The sequence below is a fragment of the Psammomys obesus genome, unplaced genomic scaffold (assembly GCF_907164565.1).
Source record: "Psammomys obesus unplaced genomic scaffold, mPsaObe1.curated_primary_1811, whole genome shotgun sequence".
Taxonomy (NCBI): Eukaryota; Metazoa; Chordata; class Mammalia; order Rodentia; family Muridae; genus Psammomys; species Psammomys obesus.
This window is the reverse complement of record NW_026596034.1, coordinates 3,526,056-3,545,137: the sequence shown is the minus strand read 5'-3', so window position 1 is coordinate 3,545,137 and position 19,082 is coordinate 3,526,056. Positions and strand designations below refer to the sequence as shown.

At 41.1% G+C, this 19,082-nt stretch overlaps 1 protein-coding gene across 2 annotated transcripts in view; it reads right to left on the bottom strand.

Moving 5' to 3' along the window:
- Positions 1–6,696: 6,696 nt before the first annotated feature.
- Positions 6,697–19,082, bottom strand: part of Lonp2 (lon peptidase 2, peroxisomal) — a 90,517-nt gene continuing 78,131 nt past the window's right edge. For both annotated transcript variants that reach the window (XM_055620779.1, XM_055620780.1), the window contains exons 12-15: positions 14,955–15,097; positions 10,437–10,644; positions 9,876–10,066; positions 6,697–7,102 (exon numbers count right to left, since the gene is read on the bottom strand). In XM_055620779.1, the coding sequence (XP_055476754.1) occupies positions 6,881–7,102; positions 9,876–10,066; positions 10,437–10,644; positions 14,955–15,097 (764 nt within the window). In that variant the 3' untranslated portion in view covers positions 6,697–6,880. The remainder of the gene's footprint in view (positions 7,103–9,875; positions 10,067–10,436; positions 10,645–14,954; positions 15,098–19,082) is intronic.

The following is a 19,082-nucleotide window of genomic DNA, read 5'->3' as shown; positions in this document are numbered from 1 at the left end:
TTAAAAAATTCTTAATGTGTTTACTTTAGCTCTAGGTTGGTTTGTTTGTGTTTGTTCAGCTGAGGACTGAACACGGGCCTTAGCAGTTGCAAGCATTCTAGCACTGAGCTACAATCCCCAACTCCTTAGCCCTAAGTTTGATAAAGTCCAAAGGTATTTTTCTGTTCCAGTTTGTATTTTAGAGCACAAGATTATATGACACTGTTTTGTTGACATATGTTAGTTTTATTCTGAAGCACAGAAAAGACTTGGGCACCTCCCCCTCCTGTTTTGATTCCCACAAGGACATTAGGGGTATGGCTAATTAATGACAGTCGCTCTTTTTCCTTTATAAGAGTGAGTTATTTTATCATTTCATAGCTCCAGTGGTGGTCTTGACTGTGCACTGTGACTTCCAAGTTCCAAAGTACTATTTTACCTCTACCCAACTTAACCAGCTGTCTGTCTTTGGGACCAGTTTCCTAATGTGTTCACTGGGGTAAAGATATGGTGAGTATGTAAAGGGTTAAATGAGGAACAAGTACTTGAACCTGAAACAATGCTTCAGCAGAATATAAGCATCCAACTAATATGGGATCCTAGATTTTGCCTTCAGTGTCATGTTCCTAGTTATACTCAGGTATACAGCAGACATCTGGCAATGATAATTTTTGTATTTTCCTAGTGGGGACCCCAAGCTTAGAAAGTCATTGAGTATTCATTTAGTTCTCTCTTACCCTAATTCATAGATCATGGAGCTTGGTTCTGACTAGCTGTTTTCAATACAGGTAAGTCTTATATTGAATTAGTTTTCATGTGCTTATGGGTTATATTTAGGGTAAAAGGGATAGTTCAGCTACAGATTACAACCAGATTTCTGTTTGCATGAATATTTAGAAAAGCAACTGTGTGTATGTGTGTCCCTGGGTAGCCCTGAATCCCAATCTTACCTCAGTCCCCCAAGTGCTATGATGACAGATAAGTGCCACAGTGCTTGGCTGAAAAGCAACTTAATATTGTCTCAGTATATCATTTTGTAGTTTCACTGTATTTTGCCTAGATTTTAAAATCTCAAAATGGCATGTCCAGTGGAGAATTGTACTCTTCACTGTAAATGCAGAGCTGACCAACATTTTATTTTACAGTTAAATGTGTACGGCATGTTCTTGTATACATTTATTTTGAAAATGTTCATTGGTTATTTGTAAAACCGTCAACACAACGATCACCCTAGATGTTACCATTTTCATAGTCTTGGGAAAGGCTGGTCATGGCACATGCCTGTGATCTTAGAGCTTGGAGGACAAGGCAGCAGACTTAAGAGTCTGAGGTCACCCTGCAGAGCAAAATTTTGTCTGAAAAAATAGAAACAAAACTTTTTTTTTCTTTTGTATTGGACTTGAGCTTAGGGCCTCATGTGTCCCCCACAGGCAAACTTTCCACTGAGCTTGAATCCCTGGAAAAAACATTTTTAACTTGACCATTCACTGTACTCTAAGCTAATATTTTGTTGTGTGATATGTCAAGATTTTTTATTTTTGCTATGTACAAATCAGCCTCATATATATCAGTATATTTTGGACATTAATATCTTAAAAGTCTTGATACTTTTATTGTTGCTTCCTGGAGTGGCTTCAATCGTGTTTACCTTCCTGTTTGGCTAATTTTAGGAAGTGAAGGCATATTTTATGTGTATTTAGCAGCAGGTAAGGCTGACATGTTAACATCTATTAGCAATTAAATTTTAAGCTTTCATATTCTTGACCCACACAGAAGATAAGTGTAGCAACATTTCTTTATTCCTTTGAGATTTGGCATCCAATAGTTAGTTCTTCTCTTTACATTGTTTTGTTAGAGTGGATAGTTTCTGTTGATGCCCTTGACCCTTGTGGTGCCTCTGAGGAGTTTTCTGGGTAGGTATACATGAAGCTTCTTGGCTTTGTTCTTTTGCTTTCAGTATACCTGTTTATGTTTCTTGGGATTAAACTAGGGCCTCTCATGCTGCACTCCCCGCTCTTAAATTTGTCATTTTTAATTGAGTCCCAGGCCAGTTTAGTGTGTGTCACTGGTTGGGAGTAAGTTTCCTTTTGCTTTAATTTTTAAACTGTATGACTTGAAGGCTCACATTTATGTAGTGTACACTTGGGTTGAGTTTAGTCATTCCTCATTTCCTGCCCTTAAAGAATTCTAGAGCTCTTTAAACTCAGGAACATCTACAGTGATAAATGTCGAATTTTATTCAGATTCCTGAGAGGAAAATCTGGTAACTAATCCAAATTTAAGAGCAAAAAATGGGCTGGAGAGATGATTCAGTGTCTGAGAGCACTGGCTGCTCTTCCAAAGGACCTGGGTTCAGCTCTCAGTACCCATGTAGTGGTTCACAACCACCTGGAACCTTTCTGCTCTCCATGGCCACCAGACAGGGCACATGTTACATAGATATACTTGCAGGGAAAATACCTGTATACATGAAAACTGAAAATTAATTTCTTTAAGTTATCAAAAAACGGAAAACCATAACTGACACAACATTGAACCAAACTAAACATACCTGGGTCAGTTTGTGACCATTTTGCTAGATAGAAAAAAAAAAAATCAAAATATACCAGTGAGTAGAGCCTGTGGCTTACAGGTACTGTCACTATGCACATCATCTTAGAAAGGTATCCAAACCAGCACTGGCAGGAGGACCACATACCACTGCATAGGCAGTTAAGAGGCTGCCTTGGCTACATAGAAAGACCCTGTCCCCAAGAAAAGGTATGAACAGTGTTTCAGAAGCCTGTGGACTAAGCAGTGTTCCATGGCTAGGTATGTGGGTAAAACAGAAAGGAGTTCTCGGTGTCTTACTTGTCCAGTTAAGTTAGTTAACATTATTTGCCAAAAGACATGTATCAAGTTTGCATCACCCACGTAAAATTTAGCTGTTATACCAAGCACTGTAGTGTATCTTAAGTGAATTTTTCTTGAAGACAAGTTTTTCCTAAAATTAAAATCCTTTTGATAGGCTTTTTATCAAGCTAGGGTCTTACAGTTCCACCCTGCAGCACCAGCTTTCATATTCTTGACCCACACAGAAGATAAGTGTAGCAACATTTCTTTATTCCTTTGAGATTTGGCATCCAATAGTTACTCACAGAGATTGATGGAGATTAAAACCGTGCCCAGCTCACTTGTTTTTTTCATAAAGAATAGTTTTCATTGTAAGGCACATGTTAGTACAGCAAATGCGCATTAGTGTTGAACCTTGATCAAGTCGGAGACTGACTAACCCTGCTTCTCTTGTTTAAGGAGCTGCTAGGTGTTCTCATTGGGAAGGTGCACAGTGCAGCTTCTCCTTTCAGAGTAATGTGACCTTGAACATGTTTTTCATGAAACCTAGTCAGTAATCCCAGCTGAAGTTTTTACTTGGAAGAATTAACACACTAATAAGTGTCTCATAGGTGAAGATACTAAGTGCTTTTGCCTTCAGCAGGTGACTGCCTGACTTGAGTTGGTTTTGGTGGGTGAAATGTGTTTTGACACGAACTGTCCTCCAAAGTGACTGATGGTATTGAAAAATGTACCACAGATAACTTCATCAATTGATGTGTTTATGCTGAATAGATTGTTGGGTGAGTGCTAGTTGGAGGAAGTTACATCGATGGGGAATTTATTTTGGAAGGGTGTGTCTTGTCTTTGGGTCTTCCACTCTGGCTCTTCTTCCAGCTGCCATGAGATGAACAGTTTTACTCTGGCATGCCCTCCCTTTCCACCAGTGTTCTCCTTCAACACAAGCCCACAGTGATGGGTCAGCTGCGGGTGGAAACCTGAAACTACATGCCCAATAAGTCTTTTTCTCAGTTATTGTCACAGCAATGAAGTGACTGTTCCTTCACCTAGTGTTGGATTTAATGGTAGACATGACTAACTTCTATGCCCAGATGAGAATCGGAATGTTCTGTAGTCAAGCAGCTACTCTTTTCCAAGTTGGGAGTTGGTTCTGCAAATTAGGCCTTCTTGTGTCCCCACTATTATGAATGATGGTATGTGGTATGACCACAACACAAGTTGGTTTTATGTTTTAGAGATTGAAGCTAGGCCTCTCCAGTGCTAAGCGAAAGCGAGCATTCTACTGAGCTATACCTCTAGTGCAGAATGCAAATTTTAAGTGCTATTAGGAAAGAAAATTATGTTTTAGCACATACACTTATATCATTCATACTCTGGTACTTATTTATAGTCATTGATTTACCAATTGTTATTATATATTTTAGAAACAACTAAAACAAGACATTTACCCCTGAATTTGCATATAGCTTATTATGTGACCCAGAGTCTCAGTCTTATTCGTAGTTCATAGAAAAGTGCAGAGGGATAGTAAATGGGCAGAACCAATTGAAATATAAAATTGATAACCAAGGTACTTACAGCATTATTCAGCTTTAATACCTGAAAACTTCTGTGTATGTGAGAATGTCAGATGTTATGGCCAAGATAGAAAAGAGTTGCAGCTATAGCTGAGGTTGAGGTTGTAGTGTAGCTCAGTGTTTGGGCACTTAACCTAGCATATGCAAGGCCCTGTGTTTTAGTCCCTAGAACCGAGCACACACACAAACATACAGAAGGGGGGGGAGGGGGGAATAGAGTTGGACAGAATTTATCTCGGTTCGTTGGTGTTTATATTAAAGGACAGATACATTTTCCATAGATCTGGAGGCAGAAGTTTAAGATCAAGATGTTGGTAAGTTGAATGGTGAGGGCCAGACACCTCTGCTTCTGAGAGGGTTCCTTGGTAGTCTCCTGGCAGAGGAGCACTCGTGCACAAAGTGGCCAGCTCTCTCCCCCTTTCCTAGTGAGTGTGGAGCACATGCATCTTAGGTCATTCTGATCATAGCATCACCACAGAAGTTCTAGGAAGACATCCCCAAACAATCAGGAAAGCAGAGATTAGTACTTTTTTCCTTAGCCAGAAGTCAGAAAACAGTGTGTGAATGGATGAACAAAATGTGCCATAGGTATAGAGGGAATTGTTCAGCCATAAAAAGCAAATTAGATAAACCTGACAACTTGGTGAAAACATGTATGATGCCACTTCTCCAAAGCACTTAGAATAAAAAAGTGGATTAAGGAGGAGTGGTTACCAGGCCTGGAACTGAGAGAATGAGTTCAGTGGGAATACTGAATGACAGATGTCCCTAGATACTTTTAGTAGTAACCACTGGACATTTTCTCCAGTAAAACTCCCTAACAAGCCAAAAAGTGTTAGAAAAAACAAAACAAAACAAAAATCACACTATTAAATCTTAAGTGGCACCTTTAAAGAGGGAAGATGGGCTGGTGAGATGGTTCCCAAGTGCTTGCTGTTCTTGAAGACCCAAATTCAATTCCCATTACCTGCACCAGGAAGCTCACAACCACCTCTAACTCCAGCTCCAGGAGCTCAGACTCCCTCTTCTGGCCTCTGCAGGTACGTATGTGCACACACAAAGATGGCCACACAAAAATCTTAAGACATAAGACAGCACGGAAGGTACCCTATGAAAGTTCCTAAGTAGAAGGTCTGGGTGTCTGGGACCCAGAGAACCCCACCGTTTTAAAAGATACTCTTTGTAGCCACCTCAGACAGGGATGAGGCAGAGCTGGCTGTGGAGACTGCCTGGCTGGAGGCAGTTGTTAATCTTCACTCCTTGTGTAAGTAAAATGGCAGCATTACAGAGGTTGATACCTCACCGGTAAGTGTTTTGAGTGTCCAGACCGTTTCCCCACAGCAGAGTGACCCAGCTAGTCCTGGATCTGTCATCTCCTCCGGAGATTTTATTACCAGGCCTGAGCAAGAGGTCAGGTAATTTGCACACCCCATTCTCATCCAGGAAGTGTCAAAATATATATATATTTATGTTTTTTATGTAAGTTTCTGACTCTAGAATTAAAATGGTGTTATGTTGTATTCTTGTTGAAGCAGCAATAATACTAAACTATTATTTCACACATGGGCATGTTAGAAACTGGGTTCAGAAAGTCAGTAAGCCTAAGGGGCTGCCTTCATCATCGGGTACCTTGGACTGAGTCACAGAAGAGGACAGGCAAGCTGATGCACTCGGGATTTGGCATAAACAAGTAGAAGGGCAGGGAGCAGGAGTGAGGATTCTGAGTTTAGGGGCCTTCACGGCACACACAGCTCCCCGCGGACCTGTACTTCTTTGAGATTACAGGCACCCAAAGCTCTTGTACTGCTGGAGTGACTGCCAGCACATGCCCTATCCCATGTAAGAGTTCACAATGCTGCTCCCCTCAGCCTAAGTACGGCCATGTGTGGGCCTCATCCTAGACTCCTTAACACAAAAAGAAGGACAAATTGCCCATTTCCCTTATAAGTGATTGGTTCCAGGATCCAATAAACTACATGTAGGTCTCTATAGTTAGGAGTGTGTGCCAACTGTTTGATTTAGTTTTTGAGACAGGGTTTCCCTATGCAGCCCTGGCTGTCCTAGAACTTGCTATGTAGACCAGTCTGGCCATGAATGCACAGAGATCCATCTGCCGGTGCCAGAGTGCCTGCGCCACCATCACCCACAGTTACACACTGTGAGAAGGGTTCTTGGATCGACACTCCACACCTCTGAATTGGATTCAAGTCTGTAGTGGACCTGACATTTCTAGCCAGTTTTTTGTTCTGGGACCACAGAAAACGTCCTGTATCCTTCCCAGGGACACCAAACCCACTGAAGACCAGAATTCTAGTTATAATTACTTTATTAAACCAACATTTCTGTAATAAACACCAACAACTACTTGAACAGACTCATTGCAATTTTGATTATGTTCACAAATTAGGGCTATTTTGCTTACTGGTGCCTAAAACCAGCCTTTCCAGGACCTCTTGGCACCTCATACTTAAAATTACAACCAACATTGGAGCCTAAAGTTTGCTGTCAATGAGACCAGGCCTGGTCTTGACAGTAAAGCCACCATCAAAAGCTGCATTTAGAACTTCATCCAGGCAGCTTGCTGTGACAAAACTTAGATCTTGTCTGATGTTGCTTGGTATTTCTTCAAGGTCTTTTTCATTCCTCTGCGGAATTATGATCTGTTTCAGTCCTGCTCGGTGTGCTGCTAGTACTTTGTCTTTAATACCACCTACCTGCCAGGCAAAAAAAGACAGCTTTCAAGGTTTACAGTCACTGCCAAGTGCATCTACCTTTTCTCAAACCATCACTTAAGATATTCAGCCCAATTCCCATATTGTGATAGTACAAGCTAGGAAGCCACTAAAAGGCTTAATGGTAGCCTATTTAAAATACTTCTGCTACTTCCTTATTTTTAATGAGAGAAAATCTCAAATTTTAATGACTTTTTTAAAAATTGTCATTTGCAACATGTTTAGGTTGATTGTGTAGCAGCATTAAATTAGCGTGGTTATACTAATCTTAGAAGAAAGGATTTTGGAAGATTTTACCATAAAGAAATAACCAATGGATGAAATAAAAATGTTGACTTAAATGTTGTAAATGATGTACTGAACACCATGCTATCTATCTCAATATATACCATTTTTGTTTTTATGAAATAGTCTTAAATGAACAAAACAGCTTTTACAGAGGAAGTTCAGATGTATACTGCAGGATTACTGTCTTCATTACCACTAAGCAACAAGGCTTTTGTGCCACCTAAAAACAAGTACACTCTGAACTAGACTCTTGGGGTAGATTGTAGATTAGATTGGCCTTGAACTCAAAGATCTGCCTGCCTCTGCTCTCAGCCCCCAAGTGCTGGTATTAAAGGCATGTCTCAGCAAGCCTGGCCCCTTTTGTGGCTTAAAAACAAAACAAAACTGCCTGGCCAAGTGGTGGCACATGCCTTTAATACCAGCACTCGGAGGCAGAGGCAGGAGGACCTCTGAGTTCGAGGCCAGCTCTGGTCTACAGAGCATGTTCCAGGATAGCCAGGGCTACACAGAGAAACCCTGTCTTGAAAACCCAAATCCAAAACAAAAAACCTCCCCCTCCTCCCCCATAAAACCTATGCCCCATAATGGCTCCTTCACAAAAGGGGGAGTCTAATTCTCTTTCCCTCCAATGTGGGTCTGGCTTTGTAACTTGTCTATAAGAAGCAGACTATATTGGAAGTGATGCTATGTGAATTTCAAGGCAAAGGCATGAAAAAGCAAGCTGCCTGGATTGATGTCTTGAATCACCTGCCCTATTAGGTATTGAGGTCTCATGTCTGAGGTTATCTACAGAGACTGGGAAAGCCCATAGGTGAGGACTTGGGCCTCCTATGCATCACACAGAAGTAGGCCCGCCTGCTCAGCCACCCAGGTGACTGTGGCCTGCAATTAGAGACTGAGCCAGAAAAAAAAAAAAAAAGCTGCCTGCTGCCTAACTGCTCAGAGACTTCTAACACCTGCTGCAGCCTAACTGTAGGCCTTCCTCCACAGCTGTCACCCAGCTTTACTATGCTTTTCTGGAGTGCCTTCTTCAGAGCAAATTCTGAGACGGTCTTCCTTCTAGTATGAAATGTCTATTTTACACTCACACTTGATTGAAAGACAGCAAGACACTATATATAATACTGTTTACACTGTATATCCAGTGTCATTCAGTGAGCTGAGAACTCCAAGAACATCTTTGCTGGTTGGAGCTATGTTGAGGCTACGTTTTGCTCCAGGATATGCTTCTGTTATTTCTTCGACTATTCCATCTTCCTGTTTGCTATAATTCCTGTTAGATAATAGATATGCCAGATTGATTATGCCATGTATTTTTTTTCTAGTCCCTCTTCAAACAATTCGAAGACACACTCAATCCAAAATCCCTTTTATTTCAGCCTTAGCAAGTATTTTTTTTTCTACCATTTTTCTTCATGGTTTTTGCATGGTTGAATGAAAATACTGAGGCATAATGGTTTTTCAATATAAGGAATTGAACTGAGTCTTATATGCAAGGCTAAGCAAGTCCACTGCTACTGAGCTGAATCGTTGGCTCCTTTTTACTTTGAGGACGGGTCTCACTAAGTTGCTCATGCTGCTCCAGTCTTCTTGATTTGCTGGGGTTTAGCTGTGCCTGACCCCTTAAGGGAACTTCGATAATCTCACTCATAAAAAGACTTTAGCAGAGTAAAGAATATTAGCTCTTCTTTTGTTTTTGCTATGGCTCTGTTAAAATTTTGTCCTGTCAGACAAGTTCTGAAAGCCCAACACTCAAGCCCTGCATGTTTAACGATAGCATTAGCAGAGGCAGGTCAGGATATGCACTGGAGCCCAAGAACCTACAGATAAAGGCAGGCTTTTTGAAAGTTTTTCTTAACATTTATTTATTTATACAGCATTCTGCCTGCATGTATGCTTACACACCAGAACAGGGCACCAGATCGCTTACAGTTGGTTGTGAGCCACCATGTGATTCCTGGGAATTGAACTCAGGACCTTTGGAAGAACAGCCAGTGTTCTTAACCTCTGAGCCATCTCTCTAGTCCCGGCTTTTTGAAATTTAATAGACAACTTTAATTCAGTTCTCATTTCTATACTGCTGGTTTTGCTGTAAATCTTGCCAATTACAGTAATCTAAGATTTCTGCAAGGATATCAATCAAAAACTGTGGAATGAGCTTAAAAGCAACAATCTCATTTTATGTACAGGCAATGCACTTAGACCACAGACATTCAGGTGAACCACTGATCTTCCTACACTCACACTAATGTTTCTTTTCTCGTAAATATATCTTTTTAGATGACAGGGAAGCATGAGAGTCGGTGCAGGTTTCCTTTTACTTGACTAAAAGTTTAAGATATGTTAGTTACAGGTATTAATAATGTCTATTTTAAACCAAAGTTTTTACAGAAAGAAGACTACTATTCATGTAAATTTAAATCTATTAGTAAAAATCACAAGCACATGATCTGTTTTCTATACTTACTGGAAGAACAAGCCCCCTCAGCGTAATTTCTCCAGTCATGGCTACATCTGAGCGTACCAGCCGCCCACTGAAAAGTGAGGCGAGACAAGTTACTATGGTAACACCAGCAGATGGTCCATCTTTTGTGACAGCTCCAGCTGGGAAGTGCAGATGGATGTCTGTGTTGTCAAGAAGATCAAAACTTCCAAAAGCTTAAAAAAAAAAAGGTTTTACTGTAGAAAAATTAAACCCATTTTTTTCCATTAAATATCAAACATAAAAATGAATGTTTTGTGTAAATGGATCTTTAAAAATATTAATGGCTAGTATACTTAGTGAGAATACTTAGAGTGAGGTGTGGATGGAAAGATTCATTTTATTCTAAGTATGATTTTGTTTCTAATTCAGGGAGTAGGTCAAATAGTCCTAACATGGTCACTAAAGTCTTCATAGGGGTTCAGAATCCAAGCTCTGGACTTAACTGAATGGTGTCACCTTCGTTGAACAGTGGAAGATGCTCCTTGGATCATGATCCAGGGCCGCCCTCCTCAGCCGTGTCCCCACCATGTCTAGTCCACGTACCATTCGTCAGGTGGTATTTCTTTGCATTGCTTCGAAGCCAGCTAATGGCAAGATGAGCAGACTCCTTCATGACGTCTCCAAGCTGGCCAGTCAGGGTTAGCTGGCCCTCACCATCCATTCGGCTTGCCTCCACAAACATGATCTTGCCACCCAAGGGAGTCCATGCTAAGCCTATTGCCACTCCGGGTTGACTTAAACGCTCAGATACCTTGAAAGATGAAAATATCAGTTATGTCAACACGTAGAAATTACTTCCAGACCAATTTAATCATATTGTTCTGTAAGACTGCTTTTCCATAGCAAACTTAAGCACTAACCTCTAAGAACTTGTTACTTAACATTATTTGGAGTCACATGCCTCACTATCTGGATGTCTGCCACAAGTTACTTGACTTGTTTTTTAGCATTTACCAGATGCAGTTTAGTCCTAGAATATGGGTAACTGACTTCCAAGAGCTTGGTTACGTTATATATGCCTTGATTTTCAAGAATCCATAGTTTCATCAGTGTATCTTTATTAGACTGTGAATCTCTACATACCCAGTGTGGCTGGCTGGGTCTTCAGTATGTGAGTTTGCTTCAGGGAGCAGCCGTCTCTCACAATTGTCTGAGGAGTGGTAGCTCATGGGCTTTCTGTTACCACTCCTAGCCCCGTGCTGCTTGGCTGCCAGTTTAAGTGGAACAAACTTTGCTGGGTTATGAATCCACGTTTATGATAAGCTATAGTTTAACATACTGCATGTATGAAGATACAAAGGAACAACTGGAAGACAGCAGACAGCAGTGCTGCTTTTGACTGCACCCATGTCTCCAGACTGCCCATCCTGTGGTTATGTTTGTCAGAGGAAGTCAAGTACAGAATGCCACCAAGTGCAGTCCAGTGCGGGACTTCCCTGCTGCCAGCACCTGGGTCACTATGGAACAGCAGGGGCTGGCTGGCTTCCGGGAGGGAGCTGGGTGCTCATACCCGGTCTTTTTCTAGCAGGCATGTGCAGTGGAAACCGTGGCATCACTGAATCCACTGGGTAGTCAGTCGGCTTACGTTAAAAGCTCACTTTGACCTTTAACTTCACAGGTAGCTGGCGGATTAGCTAGCCTTCAGCCCCAGCCCAGCTCACTTCCCTCTGGTACCGGCGCCTACTCTGTTCTATATTTAATTGAAAAATGTGGAAAAGATCAATATGTAGGCCGCCAGTGCTGCTTAAGAACAACACAAATAGATAAAATTCCACAATTTAAAAATTATTATAGAGTCAATTTTCTTTTTATTACATGGCTTCTTTCTAGGGATGGATGAACTAACCCTAAAGAATAACAAAATGTTTAACATAATAAGCCATTTATTTTAATTTTTTTAGTAGCTGTCAACCATGTTCTTACAGCTGAATCCTTAAAACTATTGTTGCTTCAAGAAATCAGGCAAGGGGTTAGAGAGGTAGCTCATCAGTCAAGATGATCCAGGTTCCGCTACTAAAACATGCTGGCTCAGCCAGCTGCCTGTTACCTCCAGTTTTAGGGGATCCCATTCCCTCTTCTGGCCTCCATGTATGCCACATATGCCAGTGATACATAGATATATATTCAGGCAAAACACCCATACACATAAAATTTAAGAAGAAACCAGGCTGGAAGGAAGGTCCTGTGAGTGAAAGAGTTTGCCCTGCAAATCTGATAAACCTGAGTTCAGTCCCAGGCTCAAGTAAAAAGCCGACCATGGCAGCGCATATCTAACCCGAGGATTCCTACAGGAAACAGGCAGCAGAGGTGGAGAAGCTTATGGACCAGTTAGCCTGACATGTAGTATCAAAACCAAGAAGGATCCTGTCTCAAAACAAGGTGGGAAGGCAAAGGTATGTTTTATAGAATTCCCTAAATGGCTCAACAAAACAACTTCAAAACCGTGTTTACCCACCCACACTAACCTATTCACTTCCCATTATCATTACTCATTTGTGGAATCACCAGTTATATCAGCTAGCTCAGGCGGAAGCTTGAGGTTGAGACGATTTTTCAAAGGCTGGAGAGATGGCTCAGCTGCTAGAGGTGCTTGCTGCCAAGCCTGATGGCCTGAGTTTGATCCAGAGAAGAACTCATATAATGAAAGGAGACAACTGATTCCTGAAATCTGTCCGCTGACTGGCACATACATATAGTGGTATCCGCCTGTATGAGCAACACACAAACCTTCTAAAGATGTTCTCCTCACTTCCGGGAGGGAGCTGGGTGCTCATACCCGGTCTTTTTCTAGCAGGCATGTGCAGTGGAAACCGTGGCATCACTGAATCCACTGGGTAGTCAGTCGGCTTACGTTAAAAGCTCACTTTGACCTTTAACTTCACAGGTAGCTGGCGGATTAGCTAGATGTTTCAAAGTAGAATAAAAGTATCTCAAGTTCATCCATCTTCCAGGGCCTTGTGCATGTCAGCAAGCAGTGTACCATCGAACTCTAAGCCCAGCCCTCAAATTGATTTTTGTTCTCTTCCCACCCATACTGCCCATTAGGCTAACACGCATATTGACAAAGCATTTAGCATGTTTAAAGAAAAGCTTAATGAATGCTAGACTGCGTCTCTTAGCAGTTGCTTTTTTTAAGAGGAGGGGACCCTGAAAACATTTGTGTGTGTGTACATGCATACACACAACAGCATGTGTGTGGAGGTCAGAGGACAACTTTGTGGAATCTGTCATCACCTTCCACTGTGTGGGATCTGGGGACTGAACCCTGGATCTCAGGTATTGTGGGTAATCTCCTTTAATCTGCTGAATTGTTTCTCTAGCCCTGCTGGTTTTAATACTTCAAATATCAACACTTAAGGAGCATTTGCAATCTAATGGTGGCCATATTTATATTGCTTTTACTTCACATGACTAAAATAGTGGTATTTGCAAATGTGCAAAGTTCTTTGTGATCTTTTTAGTGTAGAGGCAGACTTATGGACCCACCAAGATTTTACATTCACTTCAGTCCTTTCACAAGGAGCTATGGCAAACTAGTCAGGCTCTGGCAAATATTACAAGGATATAAATGTGAATATGCTCCAGGATTGACAGACTGCAGAAGATGAAGGACAATGGTACAAAAGCATAGCAAGCCGCAAGTGCATCCACAGAGTGCCTGGGAAGATGGGACAGTGTGAGAGGAGAGGATGAGCAGGCTCTTAAAAAGAGTGAGGTTTGCAGACTGCCTACTAGAGTCTTCTTTACATTCAAATTGGTAGACATAGTCACATGTAATGGCCAAGATGCTCTAAGGAAATTCAAATGACATCAAACAGCGCTGTTAAGCCATGTTTACAGTTTCTCCTTTCTGTTCTTTCTGCTGTTTCTCTGCCAGAGCTCCTAAAATGGCAAAAATGCATCCAAACCCAACATCAGCTGAGAAGGATTAAACATCAGAAACATGTTTCAATCCTTTGTGTTAATATAGTTTAAATTCTCAGAGAACTGCTAGAATGAGCCTTCTCTGGATAGTCCAGGAACATGGGATCAGAACCCCTGTTTTCACTCATGAACTCACTGACTCCTAACAGCAAGAAAGCAGATTAACTACTTTTTATAACCAAAGTTAAGTTCAGTTTCTTTTAAACTCAAATCTGTCGTACCTTAAGAATTCAAACAACCCAAATAATGTCTTTTTGGTTACATGATTCAAGTTCAGATTCACTGTCAGGAATAAACAAGGCCAATTCTGGTAACCGGGAGCTTGGTGGGCAGGCCATTAGCTTCAATAGCCAGTTCAAAAGTTAATACATGAACTAGGTAGATGGGTGCAGGGACTCTTTCTTCTCCCCTCGGTTGTAACCCTTGGGGGAAAACATCATCAGTGAAAATGATTCTAAATTTCTGTTGGACAAACTGCCCTGTGTTTAACAGATTCATTTTCTAGACATCTTTACAAATCTTCCTAGGAACTTGCCCATGAATGCATACATATCTAGATCCGCAAAGGGCATAGCCGTCAATGCCCTCCTCTATAACCCATGGCCACCTGCTGCCTCAACTCGTCCTGGCTCTTAGGACTTCTGTGAGGTGGGAAAGGGAAAGGCAGAAAAGATAGCAATAGTGTTAGACCAGTACACAGTTTAACTTCTGAGAAATTATACACGGGACAGTAGGTTTGGCACTAACAGCAGTCTGATACTAAACTAGTTCTTGTTTTCAGATGATTGGCATCAGGCTGATTCGCTGCCTCCTTCCCAAACCCTCAGGGGCACAGGACAACAAGACATCCTTGATTTTAATGCATCCAACAGAAGACAGAATTCTCCTGCAGAGGCAAGTCAACAAAGTTGAGCCACTCACGAAAGGGAGAAAATGACTAGGTCAGCCTGGCTGCCCAGAAGAGGACATGACTTAGGGCACCTTCCTTCAGGAGCCACACAATCACATCAGGCACCTAAATGCGACAGCAGACAGGAAATTTCCCATATAAGACAGAACTTCAGCCTCAGAAAACCCAAGTCTACTTGCCCAACATCAAGCAAGACCCAGTGCAAACACAGCTATGAGAATTATCACCTCCAGCTCATATAGTGGCGGTCCCAGGATGTCTTTCAGGGCATGGGAGTCAATCAGAATTGGCATTTCGGGTGGCAGGGCTAAGTCCGCAGTGTCACTGATGGACTCAGGTTTTGCATCTTCCAGCACATGTTCTTTGCAACCTAAGAGAAACATTTAATTAGAAGTTCTGAGAGAGCTGCTGGTTTGAAAGTCTATTAGTAGCAAAGGGCGGTTGGAGGCACAACGAACAGCAGTTCAGTTGTTTCTGCCTTTATGGGCACAGACCTCTTACTTATACATAGGTAGAGGAATTGGTCTTTCAAAACCCTTAAGGAGTTATTTGCAATTGTCTTTACTTGTTTACTGTCTGTGTCTGGTGAAAAGAGGCAAGCTTGACTGTCTTCTTTTAAAATATAGTCTTTCATTGAGAATAATGTTTGGTTGAGATCCCAGCCCTTGGAAGCCCCAGGAGGATCACCAGTTCAAAGTTTGCCTGGGTCATACAGGGAATTTAAGAGTAACCTGGCCAACTTCATGAGACTACCTCAAAAATAAAAAGTCAGGCATGATGGTGTATGCTTTTAACCCCAGCATTTAGGTGGCGGCAGGTGGACCTCTGTGAATTTGAAGCCAGTTCCTGGACAGTAAAGGCTATTTATATAGTGAGACCCTGAAGAGCGCTAAAACCTTTTAAATAAATAGATAGACAGACAGACAGACAGATAGATGATAGATAGATAGATAGATAGATAGATAGATAGACAGAATAAGAAGCAATAGCAGCTGTGAATATATTCACTAAGAGAGTGCTTTCTTATCATGTATGAGGATTTAGGTTCAAAACTTAGCACTGAAAACAAAAGAACTATGAACTATGAACACCAGGCACAATTCACCTAGTGGCCCCAGAGACCAGGTGCTGAAGGTACAAATACAGTACGTTACTCAGTATAATTCTGTTGGATCAGCACAGCCTCAGCCTTAGGATAAACTCAACTCCATCTTATGGGAGTTTGATATGGTATTCCATGTTTTTTTTTTTTTTGTTTTGTTTTTTGTTTTTTTTGTTTTTGGAGACAGGGTTTTACTACATAGACTAGGCTGGCCTCTAATATCTAACCTCTTGGCATCAACCTCCTAAGTGCTTCTATGTGCCATCACTTCTGACTGGGTGTCTTCTCCCACTTTCTAATGGCAAATGTGAACCTGGGAATGACAGAACCCTTAAAAACTGTGTGGTTTTTGTTTATATGTTTGTTTAAGACAGGAGCTTGCTATGCTGCCTTTTGCTTCACTCTTGAGTGCTGGGATTGTGGGCATGTGCTATGGCACCTAGCCAGCAATGGTTCTTCTGTAAGGATAAAGCTCAACCTTCAGGTTACTACTTGCCTATAAATAACTGGGCATGCCACACTGAAAGATGTAGAAGCCTAGTTTGAGATACTTCTCTCCATTGGAACATGCTGCTTGGATGATAAATTAAAAAGTACTCATTTTCACTTGAGTTTAGCACATGGGAACTGGACTACACTAAGCTCAGAGCTTACCCCCTCACCCTTAGCAGTTTTTGTAATTCATTAGTGAAAGATATTACATGACCTGCAATTGGATCTAAAAGGAGTTAAAGTTTAAAACTGTAGGGGTCAGGGGAACGGGAGAGATGGCTAAGCAGTTTAGAGTACTTGCTCTTGCAGAGGACCTGACCTTAGTTTCCATCACCCATATGGCAGCTCATAACTCTCTGTAACTCTAGTTCTAGAGGCCTCTTATGGCCTCCTTGAGTGACAGACACACATGGGGTGCACAGACATTCATGGATGCAAAAAAGGCAAAATATTGATATACATAAAAACCAGCAAACAAACTGGAAGACAATCCCTACGCTCAACCTGTATGGGGCTGGTGACGAGACAGCTTACTAGGGAAGGGCATCGGCAGCCAAGCCTGACAGGCGGAGTTCCCAGGTCCCACATGGTGGAGCTAGAGAATTGGCTCCCTTCAGCAGAAACATGAAAAGCCAAGCTAACGCCAAAAATTACCAATCCAACAGTAATGGTGAGTGAATTAGATGAAATACCAGTCAGAAGACTCAAAAGAATGACTATAATAATTAGGAGGAATTATTCTAAGATAGACATGCTGAAGACAGACCAATTTGGCATGATAGAAATTAGTCAAATAAAAATCTCTGTGGAAAATGTCACCATAGAATGGATCAAGGAAAGGACAGCTTGATGACAAACCATCAAATAAGGACAAAGATAAAACAATTCCAAATATACGTGGCATACAGAAAAGACAAAATCTATGGGTAATAGACATAGAAGCAGAACATAATTCTAGAGACACAGAAACATTAAAAAATCCTAACGGTCTGGGCATGGTGGTGACATTTTTAGTCCCAGCACTTGGAGGCAAAGATGGCTGGGTCTCTGTGAGTCTCTGGCCAGCCTGGTCTACAGAGCAAGGTCCAGGCCATCCAGGGCTACACAGTGAGACTCTTTCCATCTCAACAAACAAACAAACAAACAAACAACAAACAACAAGATTTCTCAGAGTTTTGAAAAGATATGCCAGTCCAGACACAGGAGGTATTTAGGGCACCATAAAGTTAAAGACCAGAAAAGAACAAGACCCCCTTCTGTCATAAGTGAAACACTAAATATATAAAACACAAAAAAAAGTATACTGAAAGAACTAAGTGAGAATCACCAAGTCATACAGAAGCAGGTCCATCAGGAGAACAGCGGATTAGTTAGCTGAAGCTTTAGAAGCTATGAGAGCCTAGACAGAATGTATTTCAAGTTCTAAAAGACAGTACCAACCAGATACTATACTCTGTAAATCTATCTGCCATAATTGAAGGAAAAGTGAAGACTTTTAACAAGGCTAAAGGAATTTATGAACATCATATCACTTCTACAGAAATTACCTAAAAGAATCATTTGGACTGAAGAGAAAAAAAAAATCCATCCACAAGGTCACAGAAAACAGTAAGCCATGCTAGAATAATAGTTAAAGAAGAGAAACAAAGGAAAAAACCCAAATGCTACAAAAATCAACAAAATAACAGAAACCAATATATACTTTTTAATACTCTGAATCTTAATGATATCAATCCCCCAATCAAAATACACAGACTAGTAGAGTGGATCAGAAGGCAGGAACCGTCTCTTTGCTGCCTCCAAGAAACACTCTATGGTTGTCTAACCATAGAAAACTTTAGAGTGAAAGGATGGATGGAGGTACTTCAAGCAAATGGACCTAAGAAACAGGCAGGTCCTCCTTTCCTAACATGTGACAAAATAGACTTCAAACCCAAGCCAGTAAGAAAAGATAATCCCTCAGAGTTGATTATGGAGATAATCAAGAGGCATTATGATTTTAAATATATGTCTCAAAATAGGTGGACTCAATTTCATGAAATAAATAGTAACAGACATAAAGGCACAGATTAAACCTAGCAAAACAATAGCACGTGACTTTAGTACTTCATTCTCATCAGTTGACAGGTGTTCCCAGCAAAAAATAAACAGAGGGACAGGACAGATGGCTCAGCAGGTAAGAGTACCGGCTGCTCTTCAGAGAACCCAGGTTCGACCCCAGCAACCACATGCTGGCTCACAACCTTCTGTAACTCCAGTTCTAGGGGATCTGACACCCTTTTCTTGCACCCTTTTCTTCCATGGGCACCAGGCACACACACAGTACATAGTATATATGCAGGCAAAACCTCATATACATAAAGTAAAGTAAAATTTTTTAAAAAATAAAAAAATAGAGAAATATGTGAATTAAATGATTATAAATCAAATGGACTTAACAGACACTACAGAACATGAAAACACCGCAGCATATAGATTCTTCTCAGAAGCTCATGGATCTTTCTCTAAAATAAATCATGCATTCAGACATAAAGCAAGTATCAACAAATAGAGGAAAACTGAAATAATTTCTCACATTCATGACAATGGAAAAATACTACAAATCGACAGCAAGAGAAACCCTAGAATACATAGATACTCCTAGAGAGTAAACCCTATTATATGATGTCTAGGTCCCTACAGAAATCAAGTATGAAACAGAAAAATTCTTGAAATGGAATGAAAATGAAAACAACATTCCAAAACCTATGGGAGACAATGA